A 25,479-nucleotide genomic window follows, 5' to 3' on the forward strand; every position below is an offset into this window, starting at 1 on the left:
TTTCAAAGAACAAGTCACATGAATGGGGGTAGGGGAGCGCATGTCACTCAGCAGCAGCAATTGTGGTTTACGGAGACCCAAACTCCTCCCACCCCACTGATTTATAACCAGGGAACAAAAATATTTTACAAGTCTCTGGCAGTTTATAGTATAAAATACACTTTCACTCTTACTACCTAACTTAACTTTCAAAAGCAAACACCACTTTCTGTTCCAACATCTCATGTGCTTCTGAGACTGCCACACAAGTGGGTGATGACCTGGAAGGCTAGTGGATTAGCTCAAAAGCTCTCTGATGCTTACCTTCTCCCCACCCAATCCCCAGACCCTGCCTTTCTCAGCTTCTTGACTCTTACTTTTCATCCAATGCCATGGATTTGAAGTCTGGTTTTTGGCCTCCTTTCCCATTTTGAACACTGCCCTCCACCTCCATGCCACCCTCAAGCCATAATGTCCAGCCTTATCAGCCTCATGAAAGCAAAGCCAATTACCGCCATTTTACAGATGAGGAAACCAAGGCAGGGAAGTCAAGTGACTTGCCCAAGGTCACACACTAGTAAAGCTTGACCTGGAGGGTGGGTCTTCTGAGTCTATTGTCCATGCTCTTTCTCTTTAACCAGTGCTTCTCAAATTTCAATGTGCTATGTAATTTGCAAGGACCAATGAAAACGAAAATACTAGGTCCCTTGCTCAAAAAGCAGGAAAAAAGCATTTCCTATGCTTCTTCAGTCTCTCCCTTGTCTTCTCATGGTGTTCTTTTCATTTGCTCTTTAACACTGGGCTCCTTCCACACAGGATACTCACAGAGCAAGTACAGACCCTTAAAGGTGCCCTCAGAGCCTCACCCAGGACTGGCCACATGGGACACATGCATGCAATCCTCTCCACACTCAGGCCAAGGTCCCCACTGGAGGCAGAGGAAAGCAGTGGACACTGGGTAGTGGCAGAGGAGCTAGCAGCTGTCCTGGCAGGATGTGGGACAATGCATGAACTGAGACTCCCAAACCACCCCACCCCCATGCTCCAATGTCCCATCAAACTTCACTTCCTAAACACAGATTCAAAGATAAATTTAGTACGAGTGTCACAACAGTGACCACAAAGCATGAAGCCCCAAGCAGAGGGCTCCACTTATGAACACAGGACCCTGTACAGTCTCTACTCACACAGCCGGAAGCCACCCTTGTGCACATGAGAATCACCTGGAGATCTTGTTAAAATGCAATCATATTCTGCAGGTAGGGATGGCCCTGAGATTGTGCATTTCTAACCAGCTTCCCAAGGATGCTAAAGCTGCCTCAGACTATCCTCGAGTACCAAGGTCCTACACCACAAGCCTCAATTTTTAACTTGTTTATTATGTCAGAGCCAATTACAGACTTTCCATTTCCTCCATTATTCAAATAAGGCAGCCATAAAAATAGATATTAAATACAAGTCACCACCCATGGTTTCCTTAAAATTTGATGAGTTAAGTAGCAAATCTATTCATATTCATGTTCCTCTCCTGCCTGAGTTGAAAGACTTCATAGACAGAAGCATGCAAAGGTACTTGTGTATATACTGATGTCACTCAGGTGGCCATCACACAAAACCTGCCTGACTCCTGCCCAGGGGCACAATGCCCTCCCTGCTCAAAATGGCTATTGCTGCAAAATGTCAAGTGTAATTTTCCAAAACAGGAGTGAGGACCCATTTCCTCAGCTCACAGATGGGAGTAGAAGCTCAATGTTTCTGAGTTTTTAAAAGCATACTCTTTCAGCAACAGCAGCAACCATTAACTCCAGTGGAGACAGGGTACAAGATTTCTCAGACCCCTGTAGCAGGATCTCTCATATTGTATGGTCCTTTTCAATGTCGACCCATGTAGCACATAAAGAGTAAGATCTCTAGTAACTGAGCCTCAGTTTCTTTCACCCCTAAAATGGGGACAATTATGCTTATCCTGCCCTTACAGAATAGAGGCTTTGATCAGATCATCTGAGACAATCAATATGCACATTTATGAAAGCACTGTACAAGGCCAAAGCTGCTGCTATTTAACTGCCCTGGAAAGTGCTGTAGGTGACTAACGGATGGTATGTTTCAGCTTCATGTCCTATAGCATCTGAGGTATGTGTAGGGGACACATTGTTTGTTTTTCTGGATAAACATAAGTGAATGAAGGACTGATTTAGGAAAGAAACATTTTAAATCAGTGGCAGTATTTTAAAATTTATGATGTGGCAGTGGGGGACATATACGAATCGAGCTGACCCACAACGAATCAAGTTGTAACCTTAGCTTCATGTTATAACCAATTCAATTAGCAAACCACAAACAGTAAAAATAAAAACAAGACTTGATGTTTTATTTGAAGTGCATGAGTTTTAGACCTCCCAGGTTCACACGATACATTGTTTTTCTTAAACCTGGTCTTTACAAGAGACACCAGCCCTAAGTGACACACAAGAGTTTTTTAATCCCAATTAGTTTGGTGTTCTTTGTTGATATTATTCTGCTTTTTCTGACCAACAATAATGAATAACCCACAAGCACTAATGAATAACTAACTCCCTTTGTCTCCAAGGACAGCAGAGCCCAACAAGAAATGTCAGAGGCCCTGAAGTAAAATAAAAATCCTTTACAATGAAAGTCTTTCCAATTATATAGTCCTACGGGTACTGCGAATGTGAAATTGTCTTAAATATTTAAATAGTTGTGTCAAATGTACTTTAAGTAGAGAACAAAACACTGACTTTCCAGATGCTTTGAAAAATGTATTTCTATCAGTGTCTAATTACAATTCATAACTGTTGAGCAGGAAGTAGGGGGAAATGCCATTGTCAGTACAATATAACTGGAATTCTATATTCACCAATCCTAGCAGGCCATGAAGTTGCCAACTGAAAACGTCTTCCACCCTTAGTGGATCAGATAAATACAAACACGCTCATCTAGTTTTACATGTAGTAAGAAATCATTTTTAAAACTTATTTTTACTATCTTAGAAATGTACAGCTAAAAGTAACTCTTTTCTCTATTGTAGAACAGAGCAAATAAAAAAAACATGGACAGTGCCAAGAACCCGGGATCCCACCGACAAATGTGCAGTGAGGAGGCAAGAGGAAGAACTAACTCTGTGATGTTGTATTTTAACTAGAACTCATTATCTTGTTCTTATATAGTTCTTAATTCTGTCATGCGTAGAGCCTTCAATCAACGATACGCCAATGTTAATGAAAACAGCCTCTCATCCAGTTTCCCAAGTATCTTTTCCCATCAAAAGGGGCCTGAGTTTTCTGGAGAAATAGCTGATTCCAAGTCTGGGACAGGGAAGTACAAGCAGACATCTTGCTATGTGTGAAAGCAAGATAGTACTTAATGGGAACATATCAAAAGGCCACAGGAGCTCATTAAAAGGGGCTCCCCCCTCGCTGAATCTGGGACAATTTGAGCATCAGAAAGAATAGTGATGGTAATGAATTACAGCACAGTGAAGTTTTAAAAGAATACATGAGTCTATATTGATTCTCAGGAAAAAAAGGAAGAGAAGCTGTTCTTCCAGAAGAATACCAGCTAATAAACATAAAAGGAATGCTACAATCAGAAAACCACCATTACGCAATCAACAATGTATAAACTGATTCAGACAAAGATCACCATTGAATGTTACAAGAGGTTATGGGATATCAAGATATTTGCATAAGATTATGCATTAATTTTGAAAGGGAAAGTGTCCTGCACAACGCAGAGATCTGGTACCACCAGCCTGGCAATTAAAAGCAGCATCACAAATACTAGGACCCCATGAACATTCACTTCCTGGTACAACACAGTGGGCGGCACACACATCACCTATGCAGCATTCCTGTCAAACATGTTTAACCTAAAGCCAATCACAAAGAAGGATCGGACAAACCAGATTGTGAGTTGAGAAAACTGACCTGAACTCTCTTAAAATATTAACAAATTTTGTCATGAAACACAAAGAAAAGGCCAGGCAAGAAGGCCATTCTACATTAAAGGAGACTTAAGAGATATGACAACCAAATGTAATACACGATCTTTGATGAGACCCTGGATCCAAAGGAAAAAACAGCTACAAAGGACATTTGGATTATAAGAGGGAAAGAAAATAATAATTTATATTATAAATAATAATATAAGCAAAACAGAATACAAAATAAAAATTAATTTGAATATTTTCTATATCTTAAGATATAACTATATGTAAAATAGTACGATTGTATCAAAGTTAAATTCCTTAGATATGATTAATGTATTTTAGTTACATAGCATGAAAGATACCTGCTCAGGAATCGAGTGAGGAGCCATCCTCCGACACAGGGACATGCCTCTACCTGCCCATCACTGACGATTCCAGCCACTCCCTGCTCTGGGGACCCTCAGAGACTCAATTCACAAAATGCCGCCCTCAGAGACAAGAACATGAGGCTTCGCAGACATCTGGGTGTTAAGTGCCACAATGACTGCAACTTAACTTACTAATGGTTCAGCTAACTTGAAAGACAGAGACAGAGAGATGGGACGTGCTAAAAAGTAAAATGCAATATAAAGAACATAATACAAAATAATGCAAAACAAAATCTAACTTTTTTTAGAAAACTAAATTCAGGAAAAAAGTGTGAGTTAGGTACAACTGGCTAATTGAGAATAGTTGGGTGGGGCTCCTAGGAAAGCCAATTAAAGGGGGTTGACTGGGAAAGTTGTCCCCTTCGTTTTTTTGCCTCTTGTCCTTCTTCCTCCCCCCTCACCCTTCTCAGAAGACAGGCTCCACAGGAGAAACCTGAGGAAGGCAGTCATGGTGCAGCCAAAGGGGAAGAGAAAGGGAAGCTCCGGGACCTCGGGCCCGACATCTCTGCGCGCCCGACCGCTGGCAGCATCACCTACCCTGACTGGCTCTTTGAGAAAAAGAAACTCCTGTGACACAGGTTCCCAAATGTTCTCAGTTCTTGGCATTCTTGGCATCTCAGCAATTTTTTCATGGTGCCTCTAGGCCAAAAGAACACCTAACAATTCCGTTTGTTAAGTAATTAGGTGTCTATAACTTAATAATATTTATGTACAAACAATTCATTAGCTTTTTGGAAAAAAGTAGTAAATTAAAATAGAAGTATTTTATTTCATTCTTAAATAACCACTATTACTGACGGAATGTGTGTTCCAAATGTGCCCTCTACTACTTCAATCCTTGGAATCAGAATGGACACTTCCACCTTCAATTCCTATTCCATATAGATTTTCACTTAGTATGTGCTATTTTTTGTGTGTGGTAAAATACACACATTTTTGTTTACTAGCTTCATTTTTCAAGTATACAGTTCAATAACTGTAAGTACATTCAACCATCACCACCACCCATCTCCAGAACTGTCATCATCCCAAACTGAAACTCTGTACCCACTGAACACTATCTCCCCAATCTTCCCTCCCCCAAGTCTACAGCAACCATTCTACTTTCCATCTCTATGAATTTGACTATTCTAGGACCCTCACATAAGAGGAACCATACAATATCTGTCCTTTGTGCCTGGGCTATTTCACCTAACATAGTGTCTTCAAGGTTCATCCATATTGCACCACATGTTAAAATTTCCTTCCTTTTGAAGGCTGAATAATATTCCATTATAGGTATCTAACACATTTTGCTTATCCATTTATTTGTCGAGATAGACACTGGGGTTGCTTCCACCCTTTGGCTACTGAGCATAATGTTGTCATGAACATGGACATACAAAGTACTTGTTTTTTTATCACAACTATTGAAAATGTAACTGCAAAGACATGACATTATTAAAAGCATAGTGCAATATAATGTTGAAACTGTAAACCTCCTTGAGCTGGCAGTTTGGTGGTGTTCAAAGAATGTCTTCAAAATTTAAAATATCCTGTGGCTCCCCCTGAGTTTGCTATGGCACCTCAGTATTCTTGGTGCATTATTTGAGAACCATGCCTTATGATGGTAATGCCATTGTTATTTGAGTTTTCAGTTGAGCAGAACTCAATCCTTAAGTAACATGAACATTATAATCAAATGTATATTTCTCATGAGACTCTACTGGAGATTGTCTAGGCTTTAAGTCAGATATTTGTCTTGTGGCAATCCTAAAGTAGCTTATATTTTCTGTACACAGCTCCACTGGATTCTTAAGCATTGGTATAATCATTCTCAAGGCTTAGAAAATGTATTTTTTGAGCTACCATATAAACTGCACTTGGCCCCAAAGCAATGGTAGCCCACTGTGATAGTTTTATATGTCAACTTGACTTGGCCCTGGAGCACCTAGATATTTGGTCAAATATCATTCTGGAGCTTCTGTGAGAGTTTTTAGATGATATTCATATGTAAATGAGTAGACTGGGTAAAGCACACCATGCTTCCTTATGTGGGTGGGCCTCATCTAATCAGTCGAAGGCCTGACTAGAACAAAAGGCTGACCCTCCACCATGTAAGAGAGAATTATTTCCTGAATGGCTGCCTTCAGACTGGGACACAGGCTTGTTCCCTGCCTTTAGATTCCAAGTAAAACATTAGTTCTTCTGGGGTCTCAAGCCTGCTAGCCCTCAGACAGGAACCACACCAGTGCCTTTGCTGGTTCCTCGCCTCCCAACTGAGACTAGAACTAACTACTGGTTCTTTTGGGTGTCCAGCTTGCTAACTCATCCTGCAGGTCTTGGGACCTGTTAGCCTCCATAATCATGTGAACGATTATACCTCTTTATATATGTATATGTGTGTGTGTGTGTGTGTGTGTGTGTGTGCGCGCGCGCGTGCATGCCTTTAGATGATTTAATAGATAGATAGATAGATAGATAGAGATAGATAGATAATATTTATATTCTATTGGCGATAGAGAAAGATACAGATACAGCTCTTTCTCCCATTGGTTCTGTTTCTATAGAGAATCCTGACAAATACACACCCGGGGTACATATTCTTTGATATCTGTTCCTCTGGGTTATGGTATTGTCAATAATGCATGAGAAAGCAATGACAAAGCGAGGGAGAAATGTCAACCTCAAGCTTATCACATCACCTCCAAGGTGAAAACCCTTCTACAGCTCAGCACTGTCCTCAAGATAGATCCAAACTCTACGGCATGTCCTTCATGACCCTTCATCTGGCTTCTGCTTATTCCTCTCCATCCTCATCTCCTACCTCAGTCTCCACACTCCCCAGTGTGGAAGCGTGGAAGTCCATGAAGTGCACTAAGAGCACTCCCCTCCAGGTTTTGACTGTGCTTTTCCCTCTACCCAAAATAAGCTCCAGACAGCCTGCTCACACGCACATACCATAGACACATACAATGCACAGAACACACATTTTGTATGATTGTATGACTAGCTCCTCACCCTTCAGGTGTCTGCCTAGACATCCTCCTCTCCTCCAAGATCCACTCAGCAAGCACAGGCTGGGAACTGCTCTAATATCACCCTGACTGTATCCTTACCAGAACTACAACTGTGCTTTCTTTTAACTGCCCATTTATTTGTCTAAATTCCCCAATGCTTTGAGGACCATAATTAGGTTTTATTGGCTATTGTATCCCCAAAACAGTGGTTCACCCTTAATATATGATGAATAATTATTTCTTGAGTAAATGATTGGATGAAGTTCAAACAGTCCCAGCTCATCATTTTCAACCAGTTATTGGATTAGTTTAGAAATTGTCAACCAAGATCTGAAAGGGACACACACTGAGCCACACCTGGCACAATCCAGACCAGTAGTGGTATCCAAGCTTGCAAGGCCAGGGGGAATAATAACATAGTTGTCCTCTGCCCCTTAGCTATGCCATGCATGCCCCACCCATGCAGACCCAGAACAGGTCCTGTAAGCTGAGAAGGTGAGCAAGGAGTCAGAAAATTGAAAAGAGAATCAGAAAACAGCACTAATACTTACATGAGTTCCAAGATGTATTAACCCTGAGAGTTCACTGTCCCTAAAGTACCTGAGGCATTTTTTAAACCATGATTGTAATTCTGAACACTCCAGGTCACCATCAATGTAATATTCCCAAACTTCTTACTAACCGGCAATGCTGAAGCTACATGTACGGTCTAGACTTGAGTTCCCTTACCAGTTCATCTACAATAGCATACAACTCAGGACTGTTGTGAGGAATAACTAATCTATGTTTGAGAAAGCTCTAAACATAGTACCTGTACATGCTAAGTTACGATATTATAAATGCAAGTTATTTTCACCATTATTATTGCCAGTTAGGGTTTCAAACACAAGTACACATAAAGCAAGCTACAGTTCACTAGTCAAGCATGAGCTAAAAGATTTTATTGGGCCTCAGCCCCTGAGAATCCAAATACATGAACTTGACACCAAGGAACTTGGCTTGTCAAGCACTATGGACACAGCAACCCAACAATGACAGAACTATTTTGGATGCAGCCCCCATGGGAAATTTTTCTTATACTTACACTGAATATTAGTAGGTCTAGGAAATTAAAAAACTCAAAACTAAACCTAGACCAAAATAAATAAATAGATAGATGATAGATAAAAAGCCACACATTTTCTTGTTTTTAATCTACCCATATATACCAGTTTCTCTGTACGTAGAAATACACAGACACTAAACAAACAACTTTTTGGTTACTTTCCTGATATAAATCATTATTCACCATAACTGGTGAGTTATGAGTTAACTGAGTGAATGGTTGTTAGTAATTTTATTTAGTGGTAGAAACACTTAACATGAATATTTTTAAACTTAAAGGCTAGAAATACCTAAAGGAATATATAATGGTGCTATTTTGCATAGCAAAACTGTATTTCACGTGATACACCTTTTTTCTAGCCCAAATACAGTTACTGCTTGCAATTAGTCAACACAAATTTCTAGAGGGTCATTCAAATAATTTGCTATCCTCCAATAATCAATATTTAGTTTAAGATATATAACAATTCAAACACTACTGAATTAAAAGCATATTTTCTGCATTTCAAGTTAATCAGGTTTTCTATTCTCTATAAACACAACAATATATCTTCTCATTATTCTCTTCTGGCGTCCTTCTCTTTTGTCAGTAGCTCTATTACAAAAATTATAGGTTCTGCTCTCACAATAATTTTTATCATTTATATGTACTAATTACTCATTTTATTGACTATTAAATTTTTTGCCCTTTTTTGTCATTTTCCTTCCAAACACCACCTTTCTCCTAGTATCCGACCAGCGTAATGATGGTCCCAGCCACCTCTCTCCTCCACGGCTTCAGAATCCAGCCCCTGGTGAGCCAGGACAGAGCTCTGTCTATGCAGAGGGTACGACCTTACTGAGCCTGCTCTTCCCCTCCCACCCTCCCACCACCACCACCCACCCCACCTCCCTGTGTCTGATCTTTCTAGCTCACCTTCCACCCTGTCCCACAACCCCATCAAGTGTCACATTTACTGCTATGGTTCCTTCACCCTCATCCTCACCTTGACGCACACATTCACAGTCATCCCTTTACCAAGCAAGCTGCATAACATTATGAGACCAGTTTTGACCCTGACAATGAATCATGTATTGTTCCACTGGATTTGCTGGCAAAGAAGGAAGTACAGGAAGAGAAAAAAAATAGTTTCCACTTTTAAAAGATCCCAGAAAGACAATCCTACCTTTCCCAGGATTTGGAGGAAAAGGACTTCCAAACTCCCGCTGCTTTGGCTTTAAAGCGTGTAGCCCTGACATGCCTCCAGCCTGGGTGACCTGGAATCGTGGCTTGCCATTGGTGAGCACTTGTCTCCTGGGGCTCAAGGCGGGCAGATGGATGGGGCTCTCAGCCATGTTGCTCTGAGGAGCCATCCCTCCTCCTGAGGGCATCTTGAGATGGAGGCTGTTAGCAAGACTTCCAAGAGTAGGGTCTGGTGCACTGCCACAGGACGAGGGGCCAGGAGTCCCCGAGTGGGCACGAATGGGAGGAATGTGTTGGCCACTGACCATCCCAGTCCCCTGTGGGGTTCCTGATGCCCGGTGGAGATTCATGCTGCATGACCTTCCATTCATTCTGAAAAAACCTGTGGCCAGGATGGTCAAATATCCAATGGCACTAATGACTCCTTTCAGGCAAAGTCCAATAAGTTATCCATGATGTGGGTTATTAGCCTGTTTAAAAAAATAAATGCAGGCATTTTTAAAAGTAAAAAATGAAAATAAGTTACAGTGAGCTTTCAATGTGTGTCACATTCATTCAGCAGGAAAAGAAGTACTCTTAACAAAACGGGCTTTTGTGTAAAGCAGGGTCATCAAATACAAGGTTCATTGGCAGGCACGTTCCCCCCCTGCACTCATGGCCAACATGGATTAGGGATCACTGCCCTGTTTTGTTTGCCACTGAGCCCTTCTCGATACAGTGCTCTTGGCAACTACAGCCAACCTACTGGTGCCTGCTTGCAAAATGAAACTTATTTTGCTCCCTTGAGGATCTATCTGTTCTAGTTCACTTTTGTTACAGTGAGTCTTGGGAAACCCAAAAGCGTCACCTTCCTGAGCTGTAAGACCATACTTCAAAGGTTCCTGTAGACAAACAGAAGACAGATGTGGCCTCGAAATGAGATTATGAGGACATTAAACCATCTCTTAACTCTAAGAAGAATTTTTTCAGTCCCTAAATCTCCAAAAATAAAAATATTCCTGGGATGCTTGCAAAGGCATCATATATGCATATATCCAAATATCCACAGCAGTGTGACCGTCTTGGTTCCATAATGATCCTGAGCTGTGGGGATGGAAAAAGAATCAACATCGCAGAACTCTCACCTTCAATTAAGATCCTAGAAAGGGAAGAGGCTGTGCAAAACACTTTATGGGAAGTATACGGGAAGAACAGCGCTTCACACATGGTAAAATTGATGGTAGTTCAATGTAACTGCCATCTGCTATCTCAGCACCCCTTCCTCGAGTGGCAGAAAGGGAACAAAAAGTCTGACACGACCACACGATGTCACCATCCAGCCTCATATAAGAGCGTCAGCACTCCCTGGCTCCGAATCATTATGAAAGGCCCTTCTCTCCCTTGACCAATAGCTCCCAAAAGGTATATACAGTCAATGAGGTGACTAAGTGCCACTACGCTAAATGAAAGACAAACACGGTCACAATCTGTATTTTTTTAAATAGACATGATTGCCATGGAAAGAAGACAAAGCTGAACACAGGAAAAATGGACTGAGTGAAAAGTGGTAGTGGCCAGATACACTCAACTGAATGATTCCTACTTTTTCTGTATGACCCAATGTCTGAGACAACTATTTCCAACTCAACTCCCAAATGAATGGCTCTGTCAATCATCAAGAACAGATATCAAGGAGGACATTTTGTGAAGAGTTTTTTTTCTTTTATCATTTTAGAAAATCAAAGATTTACTTTTCAAGTCAAGCACTCACTGTGCCTTCTGCAAATTTTACTGTGTGCACCCATAAGTTGAGGAATTTCAAAAATTACTAATAATAGGAAATTTGAAATGTTTTCATCTTTACCAATTCTGTTTTATTAGGAATTCTATCGGTGTGCCACATTTAATCCTTCCATACCATCTTCTCCTCAGAAATACTTGCAGGTCTCACTCCTGCCCTTCCCTCCACTACAGTTCCCAACAATGGACAAATAAATCCAGGTTATCCAGACCTGCATCATTTAAGTTCATTTATGGAACAACAATGAATCCTGTATCATACTTGTTGTAAGATTTCTTTTTTCACATTGGAGAAATTCCGATGCCTTTTCTGCTGTATCCAATTAGAAGAATGCAAGTGTATTAGCAGGTGGTCTGTTGATTCACTGGTTGTTTGTGGGCAAAAGTAATTTAACATCTCTGTGCTTTGCCAGATGATACTGGCCATCTACTCTCTGAGATTCATTGATAAAATAGTGTTCTCTGAGCACTATGAACCCTGCAGAAGAAAGTACTTATACAGTACCAACTAAAAAATACATAATAAAAGGCAAAATAAATATGTTGTATTGGCATTTTTTTGAAAATGAGGAATTACCCAACATGAATGGATATATGAGCCACTAAGACCATGGTCCATGTGACAAGGATCCAAAGATTGGCAGACTTTGCCCATTTCTTCGTTTTTAAAAACAAGGGAGTCATTTTTGACAGATCATATACAAGGAGGAATACTCATCAGAAATCTGAATAAAACATGTAAGTAGGTATGTAGCACTTGGCTACATCATTAAGAAGGTGGATTTGCAAGAAGAAAAAATAATTAAAGCTCTGAAAACTCAAGTATCAGACATAGAAACTTGCCTGTCAGACTGTATATTTATTTTATTTTTATTTCTTTACAAACTGCACTTCTGTTTTAAATAGCTTGAGGTTGAAAGTAAAAGCAACAAACTGTATTGAAATTTTATTACTAAAAAAGCAATAGCCAGAAAGTAAAGTGATTAATACCATAAGGAAAAGCCAATAGGTAAATCACATGTAAGCTGAAAAAACTTAACTTCTCCAGCATTACTTTCTCCTCTGCCCTCCCTCCAACCACTCTACCCTTGGCTATCAGCAGAAAAAAAAAGAAGAAAAAGAAAAAGCAAGGAACATTCAGAAGTTTAAGGTACTTTGGATCTGACATAATGATACAGTAAGAATTTTAATACCCCATTGGTTCAAACAATGAAAATGTTTATTCTGCTGTAAGAGTCAACACAAGTTAATAAATCCTTCCTTTTGACCACTTTCAACTCTTAAAAAACACTCCTGTAAGGCAGGTCACAAAGGAAATTACTTAACCCCTAAAGAAACTAAGGTACAAAACTATTAAGTAATTTCACTAGTTTTCTGGAAAAGCTATACCTTTAATCAAAATACAAAATCATGACACTACCTTCTACCCAAGGCTCAAGGCACTTTTCTTATGGATTAAGAGATTAAACAAATAAAAAGTAATGTTAACTTAATCATTCAAGAAAATTCCAAAACCATGAGTTCCATAATGCCTATTTACAGCCAAAAGCCCTTTTTCAGTAAATATCATTAATAAACTCATCAAGAGTCCTAATTCATCTGATGAGCCAGTTAATAATTAATTTTCATACATCATTTCATTTCCTTAGGCTACATTTAGACTTTGTTACATTTTCCATTCCTTATGCGGTATTTCTAACCTTGCATAGAAAACTTGATAAATGAGACACAAAATGCTGGTCACCAACAAACCGTTCCTGAGCTGCCTTCTTTTATGTATACATATATATGTCTAAGGCATCTAAAACAGAGTTTTTATTGACTCTTTTTTATTTTTTCCCTTCAAGTTAATGATTGTATAATTTCATTAACATCGCCTTTTCAACACCGCTGCCTTGATCGTTAACAGACCCATCCATTCCCATGGGCTTCTCTAGTTACAGCTTTTGTAGCCAGAAGAATATAGAAATGAAAAGCCTATTGATAGATAATATAAGTTATTCTCATGCACGGCTGCAGCGTGAAGCACATTTTGAAATTCAATCAAGGACAGATAGAGCTGAATGTTCTTAGATCCCTGGAGTTCATTTTAATAAGCAGAATGTACCTTGTCCTAACACAGGTGACTGACTCCTCAGAAAAGATTGTATAAACAAAAACCAATCATGTAAGTCATTTTATTAGCAACAATATAAACACAGCTATATTAGATGTCACCAATAAATCAAAATTATTCTTGTCTGCAATTTTAACAAGAGGAAAGTGCAAACATGTGCTTCTGAAGCTCGAGGATATTATACAGGAAATGCCCTGGATGTGTACAATATCATTTCTCTAAATTGAAAGGGAGGAAACCACATTATGATAAAGTAGCCTGCAACCAAGTACAGTGGTTGTTTCTGTGCTTTCATAATTTCATTCACTGAGATGGTCAGATTTACAGACTTTACACCAGAAGTTACACAGAAACAGGGCTGGGATAATTCCACATTATTGAGATGTGGAGTGGAAACTTAGGGAGGGTATACCTGGTAAATACTACATACAGACCATATAGTCTTTGAGTGCTCCCAAGGTCTAATGTTGGTAATTCTAGGAATATTAACAAATTATTCTAAGCACTCAGATGTACAAATACTACTCAAGCAATATAATCACCAGTAAGATAAATACTAAAAATCAAAGAGTTTTAGCTCTGAGTTATACCAATTAAAAATATGAGGACAAATTAGTGTTTCCTCTAAGAAACCAATTTAAGACCACTTAAGTGGTCTTATTTAAGACCACTCTTCCAAATGTCACTCAGAAAAGATAACATAATGAACATTATGGATCTTATATAACAGAATCCCTGCCTTTGTTTTATCTGTGGATTCCAACCCATAGCTGTCTATTAGAGATACACACATTTCAACTTTTAAAAAAAATATTTTATAAAATTTTCTTAAAAATGAAAATAATCTTCCCTAAGTTTATAGAGTAAAATACCTAGAGGTGCCCTTTTAAATTTAAATTAATGGCTAGTATATTCAAAATATGGAGAGTAAATATGGGCAGAAGAAAGGGAAGGAGAAGGGGTAAGAGGGACACAAGAAGGAAGGGGGAAGAGGGAGGGAAGGGCAAGGACAGGAGAAGAAAGGGTGTTGGAGAGAAGGGATGCCCAAGTCCACTTTAGGAATTTATTCTCTAGTTAGTCAATCCTAACTTAAGAATCAGAAAAACAGCATTGAGAACCTATTGCACAAAGCTAGTGATTACAGGCCAGAAGAAATTCAGAACCCTCAAGAAAATACTACTAGAGTGGAATATTCAAAGTTCAGTAGCCCCTCTTAGAATCCACTTTCCACACTTCAGTGCATCTATGTAACTCTCATACCTTAGCTTACTAAATGTCACTACTTTAAGTAGTAATTTCCTACAAGTGTTTCGTTTACTTTGCCTCAGTCATTAACTTATCAATGAGTACAGAAAGCTCTGACAACTGTGGTCCTACCACAAGTGATAAGAGAGAGGGGAGATAAGTAAGGATTCCTTTGGTCAACTATAACAAATCACGCAAAATGAGAAAGAACTTGGAACCAAAAATGATTTTTAAGACAAACAGAAATAAGCATAGAAAGGTAACCATGCCTTTGTCCGAACTGCATATAAGACATAATTTCCAATATCGATGTTTAAAAAAGTACCCTTTCCAAAGCACTATTTTTCAAACTGGTTGCAATACATTGGTGGGGCCTGAAATAAATTATTCAATGGCAAAAGCAATTTTTAATGAAATAAAACTGACTAGAATAAAATAGAAACTACCAATCTATCAAAGTGCATTGAATGTATCAATGGTTAAGTATTATTTCATTTTAGTTATTGTGGGTGTATATGTCTGTGTATATATATGCATGTAATATGTTCTGAGTAAGATGGAAAATACATTTTCTGGTGTGTTACTGCCAAAAAAATATTAAAAGCCACTGTTATAAAACCATTTAGACTATTTGTCTGCCCAGTACCTAAAAAAAAAAGAAGGTATATAGACAGTTTAATAGCCAAAAAAAAAAACAAATATCAAAATATAGCTCTAAAGAAGACAAGACCTCATAATTTGACATTTTTAAGCTTTATAAAACATAAGGATTAATAATATAAAGCTACAGCCCTATCACTGCTATTGTTCACAGTGCCTTTTACTTGGTAAGTATTAATTAATCAATTGTGCCCTGTAAGTATCAATAAATCAACCAACAGAATTAAGATCCTAATGACTTATTTTTATTTTAGATTTTAGATCTTCCTCACTGCAGAAGGCAGATGACCTTTCCTGGAATTAAATATCACTCTTAATGCTGAAGGGGGAAAATTTTAAATTAACACATACCTAATTGCCTTTGAGAGCTGAGTTTTTCAAAATATGCTCTTATTATGAGTTAACCAGCAGATCCTATGCAGAAGAATTTGAAATGGAAAAATGAACACATTCCCTATGATGTAATTGTTGATTAATTACAGGAATTTTGAAGAGTGAATACCACATGGCCATGGTTTGAGACACAAAGCTTCTTCAGAAATATAAAAGAAAAGTAACTGGAGGGTTTTCTTTCAAAAAAATTCCATCCTCACACAAGGAGATATATAGGTGGTAAAACACAGCAAATGAAAAGCCCATTCTTTGTCATTTAGTGTGTATAAATGACTAGTCAGCTCATATGAATAGCTATGTACAAAGCTAAAGATCACAATCCTTTCAAAATGGTAATCAAATGCCTACCTATGGAAGATTCTGGAAATAAAATTTTATTTCTGATTCATTAAACCAAATATTCAAGCATTTAACATGTCTCTATCACATGTGTAACTGAGTGATTTCTTTCCTTCAGTGTAATTATTGCTTATGAATGACCAATGTAACTATTTTTAGTTGTTGGTAGAAAAAAGTTTTATACAAGTTAAATTATGTTCAGTGACATCACTGCAGAAGTATGAACATCCACAATAATGACTAGGCCTTTAACCAACATATTTATTTTAAAAATAAATAAATAAACCTACATGAATGACTCAGTCAAGTTCAGAAAGAAGTGGAATCTGTTGGTCATGCTGAAAAAGTTGGGAAAACATTAATACATTTCTTCATACACAAGAATAACAAGAATTCATATGTAGCCCTGGCATCTGGTCAGTTCTCTGTGTACATTATCCAGCAGGCCTAGAAATGCAACTTCATCGATCTGGCACAAAACTTCAAGAAAAGAAGTCTGATCTCTTTACCAGGGAGCCAGGGTCTGATCTTCACTGCACCCCTATCTGCCCATATGCAGTTCAGCAAGGCTTGTTGCACCCAAAGGAACATGTACTTTTTCCCATTCTTGGCCTTGAAGAGATCACATAAGGCAAGAATGGTCCCATCAGTTTTCTTTATTTCAAGTCTGCTCTCAACTGCTGAGAGCCTTCATGGTTCCAGCTTTACAGACAAATCTTCTGATTTTATTCCCAAAGTGCAATATGATTGGATCCTAATTTCTGTTCATCCTACATATTGCCTTAAAGTCCACCTGCATGGTCCTTCCCCTCCTCTCTTCTTTTCCCCCCTTTTCCCCAAATCCACATCCTACTCACCCTGCAGGCCCACCCCAAACACCCACCAGGCCTTTCCTGATCCTCTTTTAATCTCTATGTCTCTGATCTATAAAATGGTGAGAATTATATTCTGGTACACAGTTCACGGCATTACAGAATATTAAATGAGATCATGTATGTTACTTGCTTAGCACAGTGCCTGGTACATTGAAAGACCCAATAAATGTTAACTTTTTCATTCTACATACCTCCTTTAGCATTCTTAACTTTCTATGTTGCCTTATATTTATTTACCTGTGTTTCACCTCCCAAAATTCTAATTTCATTAAGTTTGGGGCTCTACTTTGTCTTTGAACTCTCATTAGCCCTTATATGTATTTGGCTGGCTTTATCCTATTACTTTTCATACTACATACATCATGTACATATATTTTTCATACTACATTTATATATTACATTTATATTTTTCATACTCTACTGCGCATTTATACTGAAAAATATAGTATCAATGAAATATATAATTATATGTTACATCCTGTATTTATCAGTTATTGCCTGAATACAGTATAAGTGTGAACATACAATCGTGAATCCTACACTCCATCAAGTAGAACCAGTTTAATCACAGATGCATGTTTCCTAAATCTATTCCTTTCTCTAATAAGAAAAAATAGCACAGAAACTCTATTCCATTCTTCTGAGCAGAAACATCATTCTTGCCTTTTATCTTGGCATAGTCATGAACAATAAAAAGTCCTAACTAACAGTACAAAACAAATGCAGCCATTTCAAAACTCAGACCAGCCACTTCGGTCGGAGGGGTTTGTGGTCCTTACAGAGGAACTGTCGAATGCATTTCAGGCTGTCACGGTGGAAGAGGTTCCTCAGCATTCTCCTTGCTTACCCCACACTGGCTTCACACTGTGTTTCATTCGTGTCTGTTGTCATCCTAATCAGACCATGGTTTCATTTGTGTTTTTCCTTAATTCTGTCTTATTAAGTAATGTCTGACCAACTAACTTCTGCAAGCCAAACTGTTCCTATTATCTTGAAAAGGAAACCCCAACTATTTGACCTACTACAATGTCGCTATGTCAGTGGAAGAAGCTAGCCCCAAGAGTACATATTGAATTATTCCATTTACATAAAGTATTTTAAAAAACAGGCCAAATTGATATATTTGCTAAAAGTCAAGGCAGTGTTCACTCTTGGGGAGAACATAATGACTAAAAGGGTTGGGGGAACATAGTGACTAGAAAGGCGTCAGATATTTCTGGGTGTTGGTAATGTTCTGTTTCTTGATTTGGATGCTAGTTACCCAGTTGGCTTCAACTTGTGAAAATACACCAAGCTTAAGATACAGATATTTTATTTTATCTCAATGAAAAACTTGGGTTTTATGTCAACTCTGCCTGAAGTAAACAGGAAACTAGGAAAACTCAGAACTTGGGCATCTTTTAGTCAAACTACATGTTAGTGTCATTTTAAAGACTTTTTTGGATGCCTCATCCTCCAGGAAAGAGTAAGACTACACGTTTTTATAGCAAAGATTTCCTATGTGCCATTTATTCTTTTAATTTTATTTTCAATCCTGATTGACTTATGAGCCAACAAAACTTAATGAAAAGTTAGAGTTAAGTCCTTCTTTATAATTTCCTCTACAGAAAATAATTACAGACACACAGAAAATGACTTCTCCAGGGAACAGAAGTGCATGGGATGCCCCTTCCTGAATTATCTTCTGCAACAAGTACTTCATCTATATTCTGGAATAACTACAAATTATCATTTCAACTCCAGAGATCAATAAATACAGTATGAGAGGGACAATAGTGGAAAGAATGTCCTCAGATTTAATTTACAAGCAGGAAAGAACACTCAGAGAAAAGAAGACTGAGAACACTGAGCTCTCTTCTGAAAAGATAGGAAGACCCCTTTCTGCCACATAAATGAAGGCAGGACTGGTATAAAACATTAGTCTGCTGTTATGTCAACCTCCCCACCGTGCCTATTTTGGCCCAAAAGGGATTTCACCTACCACGGTGGAGCCCATCCAAGAAAACAGTTGCTTTTCCTATTTGGAATAATGAACACTTCCTTCCAAGCAAACCAGCTGACCCCAGGTATTCAATCTCTGACAGACCAACAACTATTAAGGAACTTGGTGGAGTCAGGAATAAGAGAAGATGCTCTCTCAAAACTGGTCTAAGGTGAACCAAGAACAGAGAATTACAGCAGCAGTTTAACTTAACGACTCATACTCAAGGATTACTGAGTCCTGTGAGCAACAAAGGAAAGGAATTCAACCACCCAAAAGAAAAGGTGTTTTGAAAGTACCTGGAAAAGAAACGCCCCTGCCCCCAACTCTTCCTTTCCAAGGTAATCTCAGGGCTAGTCTGGCTGCACAGCTAGTGAAAACTGTAGTGCACTTAAAGTCTTTCCTTCAGCATATTCCCAACTGCAAAAAATATATATATGTCACACACTCCTGTCTCTAAATACCTTCAAACTTTCTCCCTACAGCCTTCACTGCAGCAGATCCTATTTCTGCCAAACCCCTGCAGGTTTCACCTGTGTCACACATCACCACTAGAAGCAAAGTTAGAGGAGGGAGAAGAGGCAGCATGGGAAAATTTAAACCAACACAAATAAATTTTTATACAGAAAAGCTTCCAGAAACAATGTAAAAAGGGAGGTCCAGTAGGGAGCAGGCAGAGGGGGAAACAAGGAAGAAATCAGCTTCCAGGGGACAGAATGAGACTTTACATTTGTCCTGAGTTCACCTTCAGGCCAAGAAATGCTCCCTGAACTGGGATCCTTGAATGTTTGTCCTGCGTCTGAGACAACTGGCTTGGGTAAAACCCCTAAAAGTCTCTGGGGCTTGGTTTCCTCATCCGTAGCTAATAGCCAAGATCCCATCTACAGATTCCCAGTTCCCCATAACCTAAGGGAAATGGTCCGCTGGGGGGAGCTGCAGAGCATCCCACCCCGGCCCAAACTCTGGGGAGATGCTGATGTTCTAGAAGTAGGTCGGGAGGGTGCAGAGCCCTCCTCTCCCTGACAGGGAGCCGCAATTTCAAGAGTCCATTCCCTGCGACGCTGCTCCCTAAGATTCCGTAAGCACCCTCCACCCCCAACGCTACCCCCGCCCAGGGTTTAGATACTCCGGGGATGAGGGCCAAGCAGATGCCCGGGAAGCCCAGCAGACGGATGAGGAATACGGAGTACAAGGGCGGGGACCTCCCCAGCCAGAACGAAGGCTGGCGAGATCAGAGAGGTGCTGGGGACTCGCCCAGCGGGGGCGACCCGGAGGGCAGCCCTTATCTGTTCCCGACCCTCCTAGCTTTACCCGCAGAGCTCCAAAGCCCGAGCCCCTCGACTGTCCGGTGCAGAGCGAGGGGCGGGTCCGGGGACGGAGCGTCCTGGCTGCGGACGCACTGCGGCCACCCCGTCCGTCTCCCGCCGCGTCTACCCTGACCCCCGCCTGCCAGCGTAAGCGAGCTAGCACAGCAAAACAAACTCGCGCCGGCTTCCTGTTGTGCAACCGAGTCCTGAGTAAGTCCGGCCGGCCGAAAGGGCGCCGCTGCCGGCCCTCGGTTCCGAAGCCCAGAAGGCAGGAGCCGGATAGGGGCCCGGCCCGAGCGGGACCCCAGGGGAGCCGCGGCCCCGCTCGCCGCTCCAGGCCCCCACCGAGCTAGCGTCCTCCTCCTCCTCGAGTATACTTTCGCTTCTTGCCCCCCAACACCCCACGGCGAAGGTGCGACCCGCGAAGCCAGAAACGACCTTTCCCAAAGCTTCTCCCTCCAGGTACCCAACTGAATCATCCATAGGATGACAAATCCGTCAGGGACAAGTTTTCCAGACACTTGGGTAACGTCCTCATCTCCGAGGTGACTTGTCGGCTCTGGTGAGTAACCTGGAGGTGTCCCTCGGGCAAGGTGTCTAGGGGAGAGCCGGCTGCTCACTCAGGTTTTCCAGAGAGCGGCCCGGGGCCACTTGAAAATACACACACGCACGGTCATTTACAGGGACTGGAGCCACGCGCGGGACGAAGTCCCCGCGACTGAAACACTTTCCAAACAACGCTATTCTGTCGGACCCCATAAACGCGAGGTGACAAGCCCAAGCGCGTGTGAATGGAGCTGCGCAGGTTGTGTCCTGGGAGGTTATAGTTACACACCCGGGGGCTGTGGGTGGCGGGACCCGTGCCCTCGAGGAGTTAACGTCACACCTAACGAGGACCTTCTAGAGCAATGGGGACATCGCCTTGGATGAGGCATAATAGTGGAAAATAGTCTTCGTGGAGCTCTGCAAACACGTGAAACTGGAAAACTCAACTACAGCTCCGTGTGCGCGCGCGAGACCTCACGTCACCCCATCAATTCCCACTTCTCCGAAGTGTCCCTTCAGCTGGGACTCGGGTGGCGCGCACGACCATGCCCGCGCGTCCCGTAACTTCCCTAATTGTGTAGCCTCCTGGCCCCTGTAGTTGAAAACAAAAAAACAAAAACAAAACCTCTTCCTAATTAAAGAAACTTTAAAACCTCGTTGATTTCTTGTCTGTCTTCTACCCCGCGCTCTGGGGCAACTGACAAGAACACAGTTTGATTCCCAATTGACGATTACTACCTATCTTAGGAACCCGATCTAGAGAATCTGGGCTGGAGGTTGCGCGTATCCTCAAACCCGCGCGAGAGCCACCGGCTCGGCGTGGAAACTATTTCTAATCCCTGGTTTGTCTGAGCGTTAACTTCCCCCCACTCTCGGGCCCCCTGTTCCTCCCGTTTCGCGCCTGCGAACAAAGTTCCTACGGCATCCACTTACCAGGTAACCGGGATTTCCGCAACAAAGCGCGGGCGTGCGAGTCCCTTCCCCGGGCCAGCCTGCGCGACTGCCAGCGGGCGGCCCGCGCGGGCGAAGTAACTTGGGGCTCCGGCCTTTCAGCGCGCTCCGCGGGCTCTGCCTCCTTCCGAAATGAAAACTCCCATCCAAGCCGAGGGACGGAGCACGGAAACCCGGCCCAAGTGCCGCGTGTGCGCGCGCGTGTGCGAGGGCAACGGCAGCAGGGGGAGGAGGAGGCAGAAGGGGGGGTGGCTGGACCCTCGGCATCAGCTCATTCTCCCCCACACACGAACACATTCACACTCATGATGTTTTTAAAAAGTTGAGTTCCGACTTTGTTCCTCGCCTGTCCTGCTCATCCTCGCCCTGGGCCGGGGGATGCCTCTGGGGGCTGGCGCAGGTTGATGGCTAATTTCTTTCGCTGGGTCCCGTGGGGGAGCGCGGGCGTGAGCCTGGATGGTGCGGGAGGCGCGCCGGGGGCGCGGGGAGGGGCGGCGGCGGCCCGGCGCTGGTGCCCGTGCGCGCCGCGCTCTGGGCTGCCCCGGCGGCGCAGTGTGTCCGCGGCCGTAGAAGAGGGGCAGGGGGAAGGAGAGGTGGGCGGGAGAGGGAGGCGGCCTGGCGAGGAGCGCGGCTCCGTGTGCAGCCGTGAGGGCCGGCCTGCAGCCAGCTGCTTCCTGAGCGTGAGCCGCGGAGCGGGAGGCGGGAGGGGGCGGGGGCGGAATCGCTGGTCACCACGCCGGCCAATTCCGAGGCCGGGCGTGTGCCTCCCGCCCAGAGTGTCCACATACACACTCCTTCCCGTGCGCCAGGGAGTCGAGGAACTCCAGGACAGGGTAACAGCAAGAAGACTCTTCGGCAGCCTTCTTGGGCCTTGTTTATTGAACTTTTTTGTTTTTAACATGAAAAAGTGTCAGCATTTCGACAGGACTTCGTCAAATCCTAAAGAACAAGTGAAAAAACATATCCAGTAGTAGAAAGGAGAGAGAAAACTAGAAAGTAAGAAACGGAAAAAGGTCTTTCTAATATACGGGACTGGGTGCATATAACAACTTCAAAAATAGGTGAAGCTCAGATGATTCCTTTGGCATCTTTTTAAAGTACGGTAAAGTACAGGCAGAGAAGAGAGGAAGGTGATGGTAGTATTTCAGGAAGGTGAAATTCTAAACACGGGCTGCTAGAATGGAGGCACATTCCCTGCATATGTTGCATATATAGTCGCACTTAGTCCTTAAGAATTAAATATTCTCAGCTTCATACCCCACCTAAGCTGTAACCCCACCCTTTCTGTTTGGCTTGATCAGAACCCTCAAGAGTTGTCCACACAAGGGCAACTATTAGGGTTCCCCACATGTGTTACCACACATGCACAGACTTCTGTCTAGGGAATCAATGTATGTAAAGCACAAATGTCCTCCAATTAGGCCTTTCTACAGAGAGAATATTATCCATTTTCATGAATGAATGAATAAGGATATCACTTAGAATTTCACCAGTCCTTGTACTCCATTCTAGGGCTGTCATTCAAATATAAATTAGCATTCAGGTAGTAGATGCTGATCAAGACAGAAGTCTCCAAGTATACACATGACTCGCCCCAGAAAAGCAAACCAAAAAGATTGTTGACAATGTTCATTTGTCTTATTTCAGTAAGAATATTACTAGAGTTGGTCTGTATCCAAGATAATGACATCACTGAAAACAAGTCCAGGTTTCACAATACTACTTTTTATATCTGGTTTGATCTACTTTTCAAGACTACCTTTAGGGAAAGCACTTTGTCCCTTTCCTAAAGACACAAACTCATCAGAAGATTAATCACCAAAGGTGGAGGGAGGGAAGTAAAAAGTGTTTAGGATATGTCATCCTGTCAATTTTCTAGTTTCTCCCTCTACTTTTTTCATCTCCTTTTAAATACAAGTATCCAACTCCAAGATGGCAATAGATGGGTTCAACCACACATAAGAAAATACTCATAAAATGAAGCATGCAGCAACATCACAAAAACAAAGAAACCAAGTGGTGGAAGTTGCTATGACGATTGCATTGTGGCTAGTTATTGCAACATGCCTGACATCCACATAAAAAATCTTCTTCATTAACTCCAGCCTTCAAGATCGGAGCAAGATGGGAACACTGGCCCTTCAGCACGTCTCCTGAAACCCTCTTCCTCCAGACTCTTGTGCTCCACGGAATGCTTCCCAGGAACAAGACAAGCCTAAATGTAGGCTACAAGAAACCTTCCCAGTGTCCCTCAAATATCATTTTAAATACAATGGTTGTGATGCATGAAATGATATCCTAGGGCTTGCAGAAGCTTCCAAAATTTCCTACTTAACGGGAACAGCTTAGCTGAAAGAGAAAAATATCTTATACCCTACTTTAATCAACAGCTCATGGAAATAACTGGGAAAGTTCTGAGTCATCAATCTGGAGATCCCCAAAATCCTCTTCACTTATAAGAGCCCAAGGGTGGGAATGTCATTTTTATTAGGTAAGATTTCCATGTGCCTCTAACAATCCTAAGGTATTTAGTACTGAACAGGTATCGTGTTTTCATTGACTTTTTTTTTTTAGCCAGAATATAGATCCGCAATGTTCTTACATTCTACAGGATATGGGATATAATAAAAAAATGCAGTGCTCCCAAAACAACACTAGAGTGACTAAGAATGAGATCTGTACCTCTTTGGGACTGAGTTGGTCAGCAAAGGTGGGGGAGGAGGAAATAATGAGAGATGGTGACAAAGGAAATAATGTGGTTCAGAAATTATACTCTCCTTTCTCCATGAACTCTCCATCATGCTTAGGAATCATGGCCTGGCAACCTTTCAGACAGATAGGTGGGAACTGCAATCTAGTTGGTATCTTCCCTTTCTGGAGTCATTAGTTGTGTGCATCTCAGCTACTGACTCAGAGCATCTGACTCTGCAGACAGGGCCCGGCTGCCAGCTCGAGTCCAGTTCTCGATCATTTGAGAAATATTCAGTGAGTACTTACTCTTTCCGAGCAATGGGGGTATAGGAATTAATGGCTGTAGGCATTGTATATAAGTGAAGGTTACATAAAGCATCCTGCCCAGTGCCCTGAATATACAGCAAACCCTCACACAGCAAATGATGTCTCTTTGCATGTAGTAGCTCATTAAAGCAATTGGATGAGATGTCCAGTAGGTGTCTCCTACTTAGATGCAAGGAAGCTGAAGCTCTGCAAACACAGCGTGGGAGAGAGAGCTAGGTTTGCCAGTCTAGAAGCCCCAAGTTCTTTCAGCATTGCTATCCTACAGAGTAACTGTGTGTGCTCTTTAAATGCATACAAAGTACACTGAAAGTGTATAAAGTGCAAGCACCTTGTGATCAATGTTGGCTAAGCACACTGAATGTGGAGGAGGCAGAAATGATTTCCTACTACACCACATGGAGTAGCTTGGTTGATTCAGCTGTCCTTTCAACAATGAGTAGAGAATCGATAAGCGAAAGAAACCATTCTGAGTACAGCAATCAGTAGCATCAGAAAAGACACAAAAGACATAGATCCTGTGTATCTACTCATACGGAGTTCAAGTACAAATAGGAACATTCACAGTCTCATAGCTACAGCAGTGGAACACAGCAGACTCCTGGAGGGAACATCCTAACAGCAAACCTT

The 25,479-nt window shown here is 41.6% G+C and overlaps 1 protein-coding gene and 1 long non-coding RNA gene across 7 annotated transcripts in view; one reads left to right on the forward strand and one right to left on the reverse strand.

Moving 5' to 3' along the window:
* GLIS3 (GLIS family zinc finger 3) overlaps positions 1–22,092 on the reverse strand; it is a 429,892-nt gene extending 407,800 nt beyond the window's left edge. The window contains exons 1-2 of one of the 6 annotated variants that reach the window (XM_036928413.2): positions 21,817–21,956; positions 9,626–10,112 (exon numbers count right to left, since the gene is read on the reverse strand). In XM_036928413.2, coding sequence (XP_036784308.2) covers positions 9,626–10,013 — 388 coding nt within the window. In that variant the 5' untranslated portion in view covers positions 10,014–10,112; positions 21,817–21,956. Of the gene's footprint in view, positions 1–9,625; positions 10,113–20,341; positions 21,013–21,816 lie in introns of those variants that run through there. The other 5 variants (XM_057498628.1, XM_057498627.1, XM_036928415.2 and 2 more) reach the window with 5 other exon arrangements.
* Positions 20,763–21,539, forward strand: LOC130682986 (uncharacterized). Its single transcript, XR_008996515.1, has 2 exons — positions 20,763–20,899; positions 21,021–21,539. It is a non-coding gene; the product is annotated as an uncharacterized LOC130682986 (long non-coding RNA).
* Positions 22,093–25,479: the final 3,387 nt, after the last annotated feature.

Source organism: Manis pentadactyla, chromosome 3 (assembly GCF_030020395.1).
Source record: "Manis pentadactyla isolate mManPen7 chromosome 3, mManPen7.hap1, whole genome shotgun sequence".
Taxonomy (NCBI): Eukaryota; Metazoa; Chordata; class Mammalia; order Pholidota; family Manidae; genus Manis; species Manis pentadactyla.